The sequence below is a fragment of the Herpailurus yagouaroundi genome, unplaced genomic scaffold, assembly GCF_014898765.1.
Source record: "Herpailurus yagouaroundi ecotype Mexico unplaced genomic scaffold, PumYag 28, whole genome shotgun sequence".
NCBI lineage: Eukaryota > Metazoa > Chordata > Mammalia > Carnivora > Felidae > Herpailurus > Herpailurus yagouaroundi.
The window spans coordinates 112,576,822-112,594,321 of NW_024412376.1; the positions used below are offsets into that span (position 1 = coordinate 112,576,822).

General features: G+C 37.5%; 1 protein-coding gene across 3 annotated transcripts in view; it reads left to right on the top strand.

Moving 5' to 3' along the window:
- The window catches only part of TMPRSS11F (transmembrane serine protease 11F), a 96,404-nt gene extending 81,110 nt beyond the window's left edge, over positions 1-15,294 (top strand). For 2 of the 3 annotated variants that reach the window (XM_040482073.1, XM_040482081.1), the window contains 4 exons: positions 3,870-4,071; positions 5,987-6,246; positions 8,481-8,623; positions 12,459-15,294. In XM_040482073.1, coding sequence (XP_040338007.1) covers positions 3,870-4,071; positions 5,987-6,246; positions 8,481-8,623; positions 12,459-12,617 — 764 coding nt within the window. In that variant the 3' untranslated portion in view covers positions 12,618-15,294. Of the gene's footprint in view, positions 1-3,869; positions 4,072-5,986; positions 6,247-8,480; positions 8,624-8,929; positions 12,011-12,458 lie in introns of those variants that run through there. The other variant, XM_040482089.1, reaches the window with a different exon arrangement.
- Positions 15,295-17,500: the final 2,206 nt, after the last annotated feature.

The following is a 17,500-nucleotide window of genomic DNA, read 5'->3' on the forward strand; positions in this document are numbered from 1 at the left end:
AGCATCACACTCTCCAGTTCCATCCACGTTGCTACAAAAGGCCATATTTCATTTTTTCTCATTGCCACGTAGTATTCCATAGTGTATATAAACCACAATTTCTTTATCCATTCATCAGTTGATGGACATTTAGGCTCTTTCCATAATTTGGCTATTGTTGAGAGTGCTGCTATGAACATTGGGGTACAAGTGCCCCTATGCATCAGCACTCCTGTGTCCCTTGGATAAATTCCCAGCAGTGCTATTGCTGGGTCATAGGGTAGGTCTATTTTTAATTTTCTGAGGAACCTCCACACTGCTTTCCAGAGTGGCTGCACCAATTTGCATTCCCACCAACAGTGCAAGAGGGTTCCCGTTTCTCCACATCCTCTCCAGCATCTAGAGTCTCCTGATTTGTTCATTATGGCCACTCTGACTGGCGTGAGGTGATACCTGAGTGTGGTTTTGATTTGTATTTCCCTGATAAGGAGCGACGCTGAACATCTTTTCATGTGCCTGTTGGCCATCCGGATGTCTTCTTTAGAGAAGTGTCTATTCATGTTTTCTGCCCATTTCTTCACTGGGTTATTTGCTTTTCAGGTGTGGAGTTTGGTGAGCTCTTTATAGATTTTGGATACTAGCCCTTTGTCCGATATGTTTTTGTTACATTAAGATCATGTTTACTTGCACAACTTGGCTGGTAACAAACATGTTTCCTAAAATTTTTTGTGGAAGATAACTTTCAGAAATATGTCTGTCTTCTGAGTTTTTATATCATCTGATTTGGGGGTCCCTAACCATACTATACAGTAAGATGCAGGCTTAAGGTTTGATCTTACAAGCAGAGTTTATGAAAACTACATCAGTCTCCCCTTTTGCACCACCAAATGTAGCATTCGCTGATGCCAGTGCTCTTCCTTTCACTGCTTAAATACTTTTTATGAGGCATCTCAGCCCGTTCTTGGTGCTGTAACTAAATATCATAGACTAGGTAGTTAATAAACAGCAGAAATTTGTTGCTCACAATTCTGGAGGCTAGAAGTGTGAGACCAGGGTACCAGAGTGGTCCAGTGGGGACCCTCTTCCAACTCACGGATTTAAAGAATCATCATGCCATGAGCAGAAGGGCTAGAGATCTCTCTGGAGACTTCCAAAGCACTAATCCCATTCATGAGGGCTCTGCCCTCCTGACTTAGCACCTTCCAAAGGCCCTACCTAGTAATACCATCACCTCTAAGAGTTAGGATTTTGACATAAATTTGACAGGTTCACATTCAGACCACTGCATGAGGTTAACTACATTTTCATAGAATTTCTCATCTTTCCTATATCTCTCTACAGGACGGTGTGCCAGAAATGTGGCTTCTGCATACATACATACATAGGAAGAAAAGAGTTTATGAGTCACAGTGGGATGGCTTAACCTATAGTATCTGCTTGGCTGGGAACAAGTGCAGTGTAGCTTAATTTCCTGGACTGGGGAATCCCCATAGCAGTAAGACAATGGCTTTGTCATCTTACCAGGATTCTCCACACCATTCTGGTTCACAAGCTAGAGCTTATATAGTCCAAGAAGTTGTTCTCAAACCCCACTGGCTATTGGAGTTTCTACCAGAATTTATATATATATTTTTTTCTTATTTTTCCTTATGTTGTGGTGATTTTGCTCTGTTGCCTTTGAAAAAATACCAGACTCAGATTTTTCATCTGCAATATGAGGATGACACCTAGCATAGGAATTGAGAAAATTAAAGAAAATATATGTAACAGTACATAAAGGGCCTGGCTCACAACTACTACATAGTATTTATATTAGCATTACTTTCATGCATATTTTAAGAGGAATTTGGGAGAGGAAGTATCTATTAGGTACTACCAATATATTAGCCTAGAGATCCCATCTGTTTAATTTCATGGTCACCTTAAACTGGAGCTATTTAACTCAGAGGGAATTATAATGAATCTATAAACATGATTACAGGCGTCTATTTTTAACCTGTTTCTGAAAAAATATTCTTTTTTGAAAAAAAACTAGTATTTTTAATAAAAATATAAATAATTGAAAAGTACATTCATTAATAGTGGTACCTGGCTGCCTAAGTCGGTAAAGCATGTGACTCTTGGAGCCATGAGTTTGTGCCCCAACTTGGGTGAAAGCTTATTAAAATTAAAAAAGAAAGACACATTAATAAAATATATCAATATGCTTTCTAGTCTTATTTAAGGTTGATTTGAACTCTAACAAATTGAGGGTTTCTTGTCAGGGAATCTGATTTAAAAAAATTTTTTTAATGTTTATTTATTTTTGAGAGAGAGAGAGAGAGAGTGAGATGGCACAAGTGAGGAAGGGGCAGAGAGAGAGGGAGACACAGAGTCAGAAGCAGGCTCCAGGCTCTGAGCTATCAGCACAGAGCCCAGCATGGGGCTCAAACTCACAAACCGTGAGATCATGACCTGAGCCAAACTTGGATGCTCAACCGACTGAGCCACCTAGGCATTCCTGTATTTTTTTTTAAAACTAGTCTTTCAAATTTTAGAAAACCAAAAAAGGTCATTATTGTTTAAGACTGTTTAAATTCAGGACTTGCAAAGACTGTGTATAAATTCATGTCAAGGGAGAATCATGACCTGCATTTGGTACTAGGCTCTCTCTCAGGAGCAAGAACACAAGCTTTGATGTAGATCCTCCTAATTTTATGTCCAACTCGTTCACTTACCAGCTGGATGACCTCTAGCACTTTATGATCTGGTTCCAAGGCTCAGTTTCCTCATCTGAAAAGTGGCTTGCTATAAATAAATCTAAAACACGTAGCAGAGGATCTCTCTCTATATATTTTTTTCATGGTGTAAAATCCTTTTTATTTTTTATTTTTTTAAATATATGAAATTTATTGTCAAATTGGTTTCCATACAACACCCAGTGCTCAACCCAAAAGATGCCCTGTTCAATACCCATCAGCCCTCAGTTTGTTCTCAGTTTTTAAGAGTCTCTTATGCTTTGGCTCTCTCCCACTCTAACCTCTCTCTCTTTTTTTCTTTTTTTTGATGCTCAATAAAATTTTTATCTACCTCTCTATGTATCCATCCATATATGCTTAATATAGAGAGACAGAAGTTAATTCCTAGACTGGATGCCTCGACATGTTAGTAAATATTTCTTCTGAACCTCAACAGGATCAGGAAGATCCCTATAGATTAACCTCAGACACTGAGTACTGGGAAAGGGTTAAAGAACAGCAGGCACATGCACCCAATGTTTATAGCGGCACTATTGACAATAGCCAACCAAAGTATGGAAAGAGCCCAAATGTCCATCAACTGGTGAATGGATAAAGAAGATGTAGTATATGGAATATGGAATATGGAATATTACTTGGTGATCAAAAAGAATGAAATCTTGCCATTTGCAACAACATGGATGGAACTAGAGTGTATTACGCTAAGTGAAATAAGTCAGAGAAAGACAAATCTCATGATTTCATTCATATGTGGAATTTAAGACACAAAACAGATGAACATAAGGGAAGGGAAGTAAAACTAATATAAAAACAGAGAGGGACACAAACCATAAGAGACTGTTAAATACAGAGAACGAACTGAGGGTTACTGAAGGGGTGTTGGGTGGAGGGATGGGCTAAATGGGCAAAGGGCATTAAGTAGGGCACTTGTTGGGATGAGCACTGGGTGTTATATGTAAGTAATGAATCACTAAATTCTGTTTCTGAAATCATTATTATACCATATGTTAACTAACTAACTTGGATTTAAATTAAAGAAAAAAAAGAGCAGGCACAATGGACTACCAAAGCATCTGCACCCTATGCAAATCAGTATATGCTTCTTTTCTCTCCCTTTTCACAAAAACAAGCTAACATACATTTCTGTGACAGGCTGTGGAATAAGGATGACATCTTCAAACATGCCTTTACCAGCATCCTCCTCTACTGAGAGGATTGTCCAAGGGAGGGAAACAGCCATGGAAGGCGAGTGGCCATGGCAGGCCAGCCTCCAGCTCATAGGTTCCGGCCATCAGTGCGGAGCCACCCTCATCAGTAACACGTGGCTGCTCACAGCAGCTCACTGCTTCCGCAAGTAAGTTCTCGAGGCTGCTGGGAGTCTTTCCCTAGTGCAATTTCATGTAATTGCACAATGCCTTATATTGTTGTGAAGAAAAAATACAGTGTACTTTGAAGACGATATTACAATTATCCAAATAGCTTTTAAAATTTTATAAGTGTATTTTCTCTACAGAAATAGTGTAATCTTAAAAATTGTGTTTAAGACAAATCTTTGTGCCTTGGCGTTCATGAAAAACTATCCCAACCTTTGTGAACCAGTGTGGATGTCCTTGACATCATGAAAATGTTCTTGACAGCATGTCAGGAGCCCCAGGCCATCTCTCTCTGACACTAACCAGCTGGATCTATCACATACCTGGGCAAGCCATTTAACTTCTGAGTTTCAGTGTCCTTATCCATAAAGTATGGATTGAGCTGGGCCTTTTAAATGAGGTCTCCTTTCTGGCACATAATGCATGAAGTGATAGGGTATTCCTATAATTTATTTTTTTAATGTTCATTAATTTATTTTGAGAGAAGGAGATAGAGATATCAGGTGGGAAAGGGACAGAGAGAGAAAGAGAGAAAGAATCCCAAGCAGGTTCTGTGCTGGCAGCATGGAGCCCAACGTGGGGTTCGAACTCACAAACCATGGGATGATGATCTGAGCTGAAATCAAGAATCAGTCACTTAACCAACTGAGCCACTCAGGCCTCCCGGGATAGGGTATCTCTATTTGATATACTCAATTGGTTTATGAGTTCCTTAAGGACTGAAATCACATATGTCTTCTTATCTACCAGAATTCTAGTTTTCAATAGAAATCTTCAGCCCTAAGATTTCTGCATCAAATAAAACATTCCTTTAAAGTATAAATAAGTAAAACAGCCTTCCCGATCTCCAGCTCCCCACCATGTCCCTTTCCTCCCCCTCCCCCTCCCCACTCCCACACCCACCAGTCCTGCTCATCCTGAAGCAGTGCAGAGTACTTTGAAAATTACTGATATTTCTGGTTTTTCACTAAGAAGTTTATGATTCACCAGCATTGTAATCCTGTATGAATGAGGAAATCCCCTTTATGAGTTCTCCTCTGTGTGATTTCCTTCTACATAAGTTTCCTTTACATAGAGAATTTCAAGTTTATATATACAGTATTTCTAGTCATTCCTCACAGGAATAATTAGAAAAAGAGGGAACTGGACTTTGAGGGCAAATAGGGAGGTAAAGAGATAATAGGACTAGACAGAATTTCCTTGTAATACAAGCTCGTGAGAGAGAAAAACTTCTGTGTGAAGGGAGAGCCTGAAAAATACTAAGACTGAGAAAGTCAGATCAAAGGGATTGGGGGGTAGGAAAGAACCTCTAACAGCCTGACATGGAGTTAAATCTGCTTAGCCCTTGAATATTGGGGTTGTGTATGGGAAGAGGGCAAAAAAACAAACCTGTATACACATGAGGGTTTGTGAAGCAGGCCAGATTATACTTTGTCCCAAAGATCATGGTAAGACCCAGAAACAAGAGCCAACAAGTGAGTCATAAAGTTAGAATGGATGAAGTATCTGATACACAGGGAAAATGCCTCCTACTATCCATATTACCCAAAACAAAATGATTTTCTACACATTTCATTGAAATTATAGAAGAAAGAGAATCTGAAGAGTTTTTAATGAACAAGGAATTAGAAGATTGACAATTAATTATAAAATACCCATTACTATTATTAATCTAAACAAAGCATGGAAATTCCAAAATATCTTTAAGAGCTTTTGTACTCGCATTTGTCTCATTAATATTTTAAACTCTCTGCCTTAAGGCCAACAACTGCAAATTCTCTCACCAGAGAGATTTTTCAGGAGCATAATCCCAATAGTTGCGAGAAATACAGTCTCAATCTTTTTTAGATGACACAGGTAAGCATCACAAATCTTACCCTGTGATTTTCTTTGCAGAAATAAAGACCCAAGTCAATGGATTGCTACTTTTGGTACAACTATTACACCACCTGCAGTACAACGAAGCCTGGGGAAAATTATCCTTCATGAAAATTACCATAGGGAAACAAATGAAAATGACATTGCCTTGGCTCAGCTTACCAACCGAGTTGAGTTTTCAAATATAGTCCAGAGAGTTTGCCTCCCAGATTCATCTATAAAGTTGCCACCTAAAACAAGTGTATTTGTCACAGGTTTTGGATCCATTGTAGATGATGGTGAGTGGTTCAACCTAATATACTTAGTACACAATTGTCTTGAGCTCTAACAAGCTGTCCTAGAGAATCTCTCTTTAGACTTTTCATAAAAATAATGATGGTTCCAATGTGTACAGCCCAGAGCAGAACAGGAATCTGTAGGTTAAAAAGGAATCAAGTCCCATTCCCTGAGTTCACAATTAATGGGAGCAATGATGAAAAAGGGGTGAGGCTAACTGAGAACAGCATATCAGACTACTTTAGGTGCTACAAGAAGGGACAAAATACTATGGGACTATAAGGGAGTAAATGATTCTGAATTGTATATTTCCCAATGTAGAAGCTCCTAGTTAGCATATACTTCAGATCACAATCTTACTGATAACTTTTTCTTTCTCTTTTCTTCCTTTCTTTCTTCCTTCCTTCCTTCCTTCCTTCCTTCCTTCCTTCCTCCTTCCTTCCTTTCTTCCTTCCTTCCTTCCTTCCTTCCTTCCTTCCTTCCTTCCTTAAGTACTTCCTCATTTAATGGGGATTTATGATGACCATAAACATAAAAGTGTTTTGTGAATGTTTTGAGAATTTTCATTTTGATTGTTTAATTTAACATACATTTCTTTTCACCTGTCACCTCCTGGTTGGTTCAAAGACATCAGTTCTAAAATTTTATAAATTGAAGACCAGAATTTAATATTTCTAGGTACCAGTTCATTTCACTATAAATAGAGAGATTAATTGAATATTTTAAAATGGGAAATAAGGGGTGCCTGGGTGGCTCAGTCAGCTGAGTGTCCAACCCCTGATTTTAGCTCAGGTCATGATGTCCTGGTTACTGGGTTTGAGCCTTGTGTTGAGCTCTGTGCTGACAACATGGAGTCTGCTCAGGATTCTCTCTCCCTCTCTCTTTCCCTACTCACATACTCTCTCTCTCAAAATAAACTTAAAAAAAAAACAGATAAAATAAAATGGGAAATAAATGTTTAAGGTTCTGTCAAAGATATCCTGAAAAAATTAAGAGACAAATGTTAATATATATTTACATTTTTTATAATGTTTATTTATTTTGAGAGAGAGAGAGACAGAGCATGAGCGGGGAAGGGGCAGAGAAAGAGGGAGACACAGAATCTGAAGCAGGCTCCAGGCTCTGAGCTGTCAGCACAGAGCCTGATGCAGGGTTCAAACACATGAACTGTGAAATCATGACCTGAGCCGAAGTCGGACACTCAACCGACTAAGCCACCCAGGCACCCCTGCTAATATTTAAATCTGGATTTTTTTTCTTGACAGAACTCTATTATATGTGAAATTTCCCAAATGCCCCATGCATCTCTAGCGTGACTTTGTGAGATGTTGTTATAAGTCTCTTTTTGTGTTCTCTTCTCTTATCACTAGTCTAAGACTATTCACCAGCAGCTTCAATCTGGAACCATATGCTATTTACCTTCTTCTAAAATCCAGTCTTGCTTTGTACTGGCATCACATTTATGGCATATTGTGGGCATTGGTTCTTTTTCCCACGCTTCAAGGCACGTCTAAATAATTTGCCACAGCACAGAGTAGGGAACATAGCTCTGTGCAGCTCATGTACTGGTTTTTACTTGAATATCTTTCAGAAAATCAATGTACTTCCCTGAGCCTTGATTTCCTTATACATAAAAGGCTACTGGTTAGTCAAGATCAGTGTGATGAACCCTCTCCTCATGAAAAAAAAAGTGTAGACACACACACACACACACACACACTATTACATGTAGTTGTAAGGATTTCTCCTTTTTTTTATGTTTATTTCTGAGACAGAGACAGACAGAGTATGAGTGGGGGAGGGGCAGAGAGAGATGGAGGGACACAGAATCCAAAGCAGGCTCCTGGCTCTGAACTGTCAGCACAGAGCCCGACGAGGGGCTCAAACTCACAGACCGCGAGATCATGACCTGAACTGAAGCTGGACGCGCAACCGACTGAGCCACCCAGGTGCCCCAGTTGTAAGGATTTCTAATGGCTTGAAGATTCACAGATATGATATAATATTGGGGTATGCATATGCATGGTTCCTTGAATTTAGACATTTATGATACAGAACATAAATAAGGCAATAATTAATTATAATTAATGTTAATAAAATAATCTTTTGATTTTGTGCTTTTGTTCCTAGAAATATACAACACATACTTATTCCATGTCTTAGATACAGTTATATTCAAAGAACATATTTTTTGCTTGTGTGTGTGTGTGTTTGTATGTGTGTGTTTATATAATAGGACCCACGCAAAACAAACTTCGGCAAGCCAGGGTGGAAACCATAAGCACGGATGTGTGTAACAGAAAGGATGTGTATGATGGCCTGATAACTTCAGGAATGCTATGTGCTGGATTCATGGAAGGAAAAGTAGATGCGTGTAAGGTAAGTCCAAAGTCAAGTTCAAAACTTTGAAAAGAAAATTCCCATTAGCTATTTATAAATTTGGCATACATTTCCCCTAGCAGAAAAAAGTCATCTATTTCACCAAGAATTCAGCTTATTTAATAATCATAATTTAAAAAGTTCTTGTATTAAGTATTTACTGTATGTCAAGCCAAGTGCTTATTTCATTTAAAATAGTGAAATCAAAGAGGTACGATTTTTACAAATTGGGAGATTAAAGTCTATTGCTCCCTATTTTTGGTTCAAACAATTACTCTTCTGTTCTATTGTTATTTTCTTAAACAGAACTGGAAACAAAAGACAGAGAAACCTCTCCTCTGAAGATCACCTTATTCAGCTCTGGCATCATATCTCATGTATCTTACTTTCATCTCCTGGCCTCCAAGTGTCTGTGTCCCTCCCACTATTAATGACATTAACACCTGAAACAGGTTTCTTGTCCATCCCAAGCCTGCATTATTAACACTGGCTCATTTAAATGCTGGATTCTTAGTTCCTAGACCTCCTACTCCCATTGATCTCCACTTCTGAGCCACATTTCTAGGGCCACATTTTGAGCCTTTCATCTCCAAGAACACTGATTCCCCAATCTTCCTATTTAACTTCCTGCCTGCATGTCAAGCTATTCCTGCTCCCTTGGCCATACCCTTTATACTATACCCTTGTCTACCCATCCTCACTCCCCAACTTACACAGTCTACACAAATGTACATTATGTCCCTTCTTTGTTTTATCTTTGCCTTCACCTTCTATTGCCATCCAACAGACAATTTATTTAGATGGTTTATTGTCTGTCTCTCCCACTAAACTAGAATATAAACTTCAAGAAGCCACGGATTTGGGGGGGGTCTGTTTAATTCACTATTGTATTAACAACACCTAAATCAGTGCCTGGCACAGATATTTGTTGGCCAAATAAAATACCACTTTTCTTCAACTTCATAAAGACCTATAGACCATCGCTTCTTTGCTTTATCACATTCCATTAATCCTTTCTTCCATTGTCCACTTGTCAAATTTAGATTTCACTATTAATAATTTTTTGAACACTTTTGCTAATATCCTAAGTTCTCTTGTTGATCTGTCTTTTCAGTGTTTCTGTCTGACAAAGTCCCAAAACCAGAAGAACTTCACAATCTACTCTCTCTCTCTCTGCCTGCACCAAGGATGTCAAATTCTCCTGGAAAAAATACAACACAACACATTGGTTCCACTTTAGGTTCCAGATAACAAAAGTGACAATCCTACTATTTTTTTTCCAAATCTACCTTTCTCTGAACTTACTCAACATTTTCCACTTTCCTTAACTTCTGGTTTTTTTCAACATCTTTATTTTCAACTGATAATTTTGCTTCCCAGTTTTCAAAGAAAAGTAGAAATCGTAAGTGAAGAATTGCCTCATCTTCCAACACCATGAATGCAGACCTGCCTTCATCTGAATCCATAGTTAACATAGTTAACATTTCTCTTATACCTAGCTCCTTCTCTACTCATATCGCTCAAGTTAGGGGGGAAAAACCTCTAACTTTTTCTTGACTTATAATGCCTCCAGCTAGCACTGTATCTTATCTCTTTACCGTGAAATATTTGGGAAAATGTCTATATCCATTGTCTCAATTTTCTCACCTCTCACTAACTCTTCAAACCATTTCAGTATGATTTCTGCCCTTTCACTTCAAAATAGCTCTTCCTGAGGTTTTCACTAACCCACCAATGCCCTTCAGTAAATGTATTTTTGTCCTATTCCTTTTTTTTCCCTCTTAGCACCATTTAATAATGCCTACCACTCCCTCTTTCTTGTCTTCCTTGGCTTATAATGATTTTCAACTTACACCTCTGTCTACTTCTTCTCTGTTTCCTTTTCAGGTTCATTCTATTAATCTCAGCCATTAAATTTTGATCTATTCTATGTCTGCTCCTCTTTTTACTCTATACTTTCTCCCTAGAGGATCTGATTTTCCTCTTTAGCTTCAAATGCCATCCTTTGACAGATGATTCATGAATTTATACATTTAGCCCCAACCTCCCCTTTTATCTCCAGATTTATATGTTCAACTCCTACTTGACAACTCCCCTTGGATATTTCAAAGATATCTCAAATTCAAAATGTTGCACCTGATTCTGTTCTTTTTCCCTCCCCACCTGAACCTCTTCCTTTATTTTGTCTCTGTGAATGGCATCCCTTTTCACTCTATTAAAGCAGAAAACTAGAAGACATTCTAGCTTTCTTTCCCTCCCCCATACCCAAAAGATTACCTAATCCCATGGATTTTACCTCCTTTTCCCTACTTTTTCCTCACACTCCCCGATCTAAAGGAATTATTCATCTAGCTCATTTCCTTATATTCACACTTATGCTCCTATAGTCCATTAGTCAAATGAAAGCCAGGATGATTTACAAGATGTTAATCTGATCTTGTAAGCCTCCTTCTTAAAACACTCCAGTGGTTTACCTTCAGTTTTAAGATAGAAAATATAACTTCTAAGCAAGACCCTCAGGGTTTCTCCAGGACTAGTTTTCTTGACCTTTACAGACTCATCACAGTCACTTGCCCCCTTGTTATCTTCTCTTCAGTACTCCTTTTTATCCACGCTGCCCCAGGCTTTTGCATATGCCAGGTTTCTTCATGTCATAGAGCATTTGCAGTACTGTTCCCTTTGCCTAGAACATGTTATATAGCCACCTCCCTTTTCATAAAGGTTAAATTCTTTAGATATCAGCTCAATTACATCTCATCAAGGAAAACTTTCCTGACCTCCCTGACCAGTCCTATTCCCCTATGTATGTTTCCATAGCATTTACCATAGTAGTCACCTTGCATTTATTTGTGGGCTTGTTTAATTTAATTTGAGAGACAGAGACAGAACATGAGTGGGGAGGGGCAGAGAGCAAGAGAGACACAGAATCTGAGGCAGGTTCCAGGCCTGAGCCTGGGACACATAGCTGGAACTTATTAAGTACTTCACAAAGGAATAAATGAATGAGGTAGAACAGGCACAGAGAGCTTACATATTTTACCCTAAGTCACATAGACAGTAATTGATAGAGCTAATCCTAAAACATAAGTGGTTCAAATACCAAGACCACACTTTTAACCTCTACATGTATATCTGTTTATGTACTTAACTGTCCTTATTCCAAAACAGATTTAGGAGTGTTTATATAAAATTCAGCAAGCAAGCATAATTATAATTAGGTGCATGAAAGCCAAGGAGACCAAGAATGAGTCTATAACATTGAGTCTAGCTAAGAATATTTGGAGATCATCAAAACTTTCCACCTATTCCCATATATACTAACTTCATATTTAATATTTTGTATATATACTTACTAACCCATGAAAAAGTGTCTAATGAAACTAGCAAGGGGGCACCTGGGTGGCTTAGTTGGTTAAGCGTACAACTCTTGATTTCAGCTCAGGTCATGATCTCATGGTTCCTGAATTTGAGCCCTGCATCAGACTCCATGCTGACGGTGTGGAGCCTGCTTGGGATTGTCTCTCTCCCTCTCTCTCTGCCCCTCCCCAACTTGTGCTAGCGCCCTCTCTCTTTCTCTTTCTCTCTCTCTCTCTTTCTCTCAAAATAAATAAACTTAAAAAAAAAAACTAGGACTTAAAAAAAAAACAAGGATGCTGAACCAGAAATAATGTAACCATTGCACTTTAAAGTTCAGAATAAAATTTTAACTCAATTCAGAGAAACATTATATAATCTATCTCTAGTCTGGCTGCATGTTCTGCATGCCAGTTTCCTTTTTGTCTGTGGAAGGGAGTAAGAGTTTATAATTCTAAATATATTTTTGTTTTTTCTCAAGGGCGATTCTGGTGGTCCTCTGGTTTATGATAATCATGACATCTGGTACTTAGTTGGTATAGTAAGTTGGGGACAATCATGTGCTCTTCCCAAGAAACCTGGGGTCTATACACGAGTGACTCAGTATCGAGGATGGATTGCCTCAAAGACTGGTATCTAGTGTGAATTATATGCATGACATATGAAGCTGAAATTACTGCATATTGTTTATTATTTATATTCATGAGGTTTGGATCAGTGCTTTTTCTGGATGTCAAGAAATCCTCTGACTCAGACCTATGTAATATCATGAAGTTGTCTTTGCACACAAGTGACCGAACTCTTTCTCTACCCTGTGGGAGGAAGACAGAGCAAATGGCAATAGCACCAACTCCTCAAAAGGGAAACCGTGGTACTTATAATAAGAGGACTATTTATAATGGTTTCCCCCCGTGGAAGACAAGGAACATCATTTTTCACAGGATATGAAGAGCTGCCAGGGCTGCCAAAAACTTACTCAGAGTATATCCTGGAGCACCTGTGACTCTTGTATCAAACAGCTGTCTTCCCTGAGAATTCAGAGCTTCAACATTCAAAGACTGATGGCTGGACGTTCACTGGCTAGAATGGAGAAGCATGGAATTACAATATAACTTGAACTCTAACCTGTGTTTCTAAATAATAATACAAAGCATTATCATTAATAAGACTTGCGATTTAGAAGATGTTTGGGTGTACCTGAACTTGCTGTTAACACTTACATACACAAAGACTAGCTTCAGGATAAAAGCTGTATTGTGAAGGAGTGTTTCTGATTTATTCTTTAACAGCATCTTGCCATCCATATATCAATTGAAGTCAGGCCAGAAAGAAGAAAAAGAAGAATCTTGGGAGCATTTTTCCATGTGTACGAGGAGGATAAAAAGAACTGATGGGACATAGGCTAGTTGAGTTGCTTTCAAATGATTAAGAGCAAGAAAAACACACCTTAGATTTTCGGTGGAATGAGCTATCCAATTATTTATTTAGAAATATGTAAAGCAGCATACAGTAACTGGTGCTTTTGTAAGCATAGAATTGTAAAGTCTTCAGCTCTCTGCCAGGTCAGATATCTATCAGGTTGGGAGAATTGATTTGCGTAAGCACTTCGGACAGTGCCTCACATATATTGAGCACTATGTGGATATTTCCTGTATGTGGAGGAAAGGAATGCCTCCATGAGTTTTAAGATAAATTAACTTTGTCGAATGAGTGAATGGCTTTGGGACTTAAATACAGCTCAGAGTCTAATGGCAGAGAGCACAGCCTTTGGAACCAGACTGCCCAGGCTAAATGTTGGCTTTGCCACGTATGAACTGTGTGTCCTGATGCAGGTTTCTTGACATCTCTGTGCATTAGCACTTTTATCTCTACAATTAGAATAAAAATAATACCTACCTCACATGGTTGTTATGAGGATTAAATGCATTAGTAAAAGTAAAGCACTTGGAACAGTGTCTGCACACAGTAGTCTCAATATGAACTAGCTACTCTCAATTATTATTAATGTGCTTTGGACTCAATAAAACAGTATACTTTTTAAAAGCAGTCCCTTCTTTAAAATCATGTAATTTATTTAAGAATGCTTAAATTACACTGTAAAAAAAAAACCCTAAGGGATCTATCGGATTTTCAAAATCATGTTTTGATATCTCAATATGTTTAGGACTATGTCTGGTTATAGACATAGTTGTAGGGAGTGTGGTCATCAGTCACCGGGGTTGTGACTACAGAGATGCAGCAGTATTCATCTTCAGGGTTCACATGTACGACCAAAGTGCTTGATTTCTTGTTCTGATATATCAGAGAAAAATCTAGCCTTTCTATTTCTTTAATGACAAAGTTTTGTTAATTTACACGTATGTATGTTTATCTGTAATATATGTAAACAAGATAAATATAACTTAAAAACTTTCCTAGTTATCATTTACATCTTAATATTGAGATACAAAAGGGTCATCTCACACTCTCCTTTAAAAGGAAAATGTCACCAAATTTCTGAGTTGATGACTGCTAATAACTAAATATCAATAGAAGAAGCAGAGTAAAAACTTGAATGTTTATACTTCCTTCTATGCAGAGAAACAAAAGCTTCCTAGAGAATATTTAGCATATTTAAGATGTATTTGATTCATAATAGACCTTTTTATATTAAAGCTAAACATAGTCTTTTGTAGAAAGAGGAAAACAAATCTGTCTACAAAATCAATAAATTTCTACTGTGTAAGTTCTCTAACAATGAATATATGCTTTTGTGTAACCATATTTACATTTCAGAAGACTGATAGCTTTTTTGCATAGAAGTGCCTGTGAAACTGCACACTGATTTAAATGATTCAATGCTCAGTTCAAATTCAATTCAGTGACATTTTAACACAAATGAGAGCAATAAATACAAAAGGCCATAAGTAAATCTGAGAAATGGAAAAGTGGATTTTTAAAACAGGATTCATATGTCCTATTTTTAGTTTGATACCTGATCTGTTGAGTGGTATTATAGGAGTCATGCAATGTATTTTACCTCATGTTTTCCATCTACCAAATGGGACATTAACTATCTACCTCATGGGATTGTTGTGAGGCTTTCCTGTTGAGTAATAAGTTGAAAAGTCAAAGAATGTTTAAAGCCTGCTAAACAAATGTGAAGTGTGTTATTGTAAACTGATACCAGTACAGATGATGGTGCAAATACATTAAGATTGTAAAAAAAGGTTGTATTTTTTAAAATAGTGTTCACATTTTTACTGATAAATAGTATTGCCTTGTGAATTTTGCAAAAATATTGTGGTTAAAAAAAAAAAAAACAAATAACAAACAAACCTGGGTTTTGCCTCCTGTGTTGTAAATGTTATAGTAATACTCTCATCTTAAAAAAACAAACAAAAACCACTAAAATTTGCTTGACATATTGTTTTGAAAGACAGGTCAAATCCATTAAACTGACAGTAAACAATACAGCACATAATCCCTGTGGAATCCTGATGGCATTTGGGGTGCCATGAGAACTAAAGGGTTCGTTTTTAATGCTAGAACAACAATGGACCAAAATTTTTGCAATGTTTAACCATCTCGCAATGAAATTCACAATTCAACAGTAAGAGTAAAAGTACATCAATGGGAATCTACCCTCTCCAACTGAATAAATCTGTCACTTTGTTAATATGTTTGTTTGAGGGTGAGGGGATATATTCAAGGCATTCCTTCATGCACTCATGAGAGTGAAAAATAACCTTGTTACAAATGACTGGAACCCTTGTGGCCAGTCTAGTCTTCCCCCACTACTCTCATCTGTTATGTGGCTGTCACTAGCCAGGAACATTACAGTTCTAGAAGTCGCAGGAATTAGATTGTTGCCAGCTAATGTTTCTCTGTGCAAAAAAAAAAAAAAAAAAAAAAAAAGTGAGGAAAATTAAATTCACATAGCATTCAGCAAAATTTCATTGGACCAAAACAGTTTTACTGTTAAGACAATCAACAAAAGTATATCCAACTATACCTAAGGAAAGGAGGATAATTTTAACGAGGCAAAGCTGCAGAGCTAGGTAAATTGGCAGCAAATTTAAAACCTTAATATGGTATAAATTAAAAATCTAGATTATATTTTTATTTTTTTTTAAATATTTTTTTCAACGTTTTTTATTTTTTATTTGTGGGACAGAGAGAGACAGAGCATGAACGGGGGAGGGGCAGAGAGAGAGGGAGACACAGAATCGGAAACAGGCTCCAGGCTCTGAGCCATCAGCCCAGAGCCCGACGCGGGGCTCGAACTCACGGACCGCGAGATCGTGACCTGGCTGAAGTCGGACGCTTAACCGACTGCGCCACCCAGGCGCCCCTAGATTATATTTTTAAATAACGAGCAGCAAAAGATTTTGAACTCTACTAAAACAACCAATGTCTTTCTCTTTGCTCTTTTCACTGCCTCATTAGAAAATCTGTTTTATGAATAGATAAAACACAGAAAGCCCACTAAAATTCAGCAAATTAAAATTTTTGATTGAGTTGGGTTTTTTTTAATGTTTATTTATTTACTTTTGAGAGAGAGAGAGGGAGTGCATGAGCAGAGGAGGGGCAGAGAGAGGAGAGAGAGAGAATCCCAAGCAGGCTCCACACTCAGCACAGAGACAAACTACCGACTGAGCCACCCAGGTGCCCTAAGCTGTTTCTGTAAATACTTACAATAAACATTCTTCTACAGATTTCAATATTTTCCTTGCCTTAAAGTTTTAACATGGCTAATAAGAAATGCAATCATGTCATAAAATTAAAAATCATGTCATAAAAATTAAAAACTTTGCTTCCAACTGCTTCAATCTGTGAAATGCAACATTAATCTACCTACCTCATGATGTTTATGAAACTTTCCTGTTGAATAATACCATCTAAAAATCAGAGAATATTTAAAACCTGTTTGAAAAGTGCAGTTTATTGCTGGACACCGATACCAGCATGGTTGATGCCAAACTTGCACTAAGATTGTCATAAATTTTTATACAGTGTTACCATTTTCATTTATCAATACTAGTTGCTTTGTGTATTTTGCAAATGCCAGTGTTTTGTTGAATTATATTTAGTATTTTCTTTTTGTTAATGTTTTATTTATTTTTGAGAGAGAAAGAGATAGAATGTGAGTGAGAGAGAGGCAGAGAGAGAGAGAGAGAGGGAGAAACAGAATCTGAAGCAGGCTCCAGGCTCTGAGCTGTCAGCACAGAGCCCAAGGCAGGGCTCGAACTCCAAACTCAGAGATCATGACCTGAGCCAAAGTCAGATGCTTTAATCAACTGAGCCACCCAGATGCCCCTTTAGCATTTTCTTGAAAAGAAATAATACATAATCCAACTCATGTGTATTATTATTGTTAATTTATTGCAAAAAGAAAAATAGGCAAATTAAATTGTTGTTCACTTGATAGCTTTAAGAATGATTATAATCCAAATTCATTTCATTTAAAGCATATTTTACTATAACATGTTACAGAACTCTATAATCAATCTAGTGGCAACATTTTATTTTATTTTGATTTTA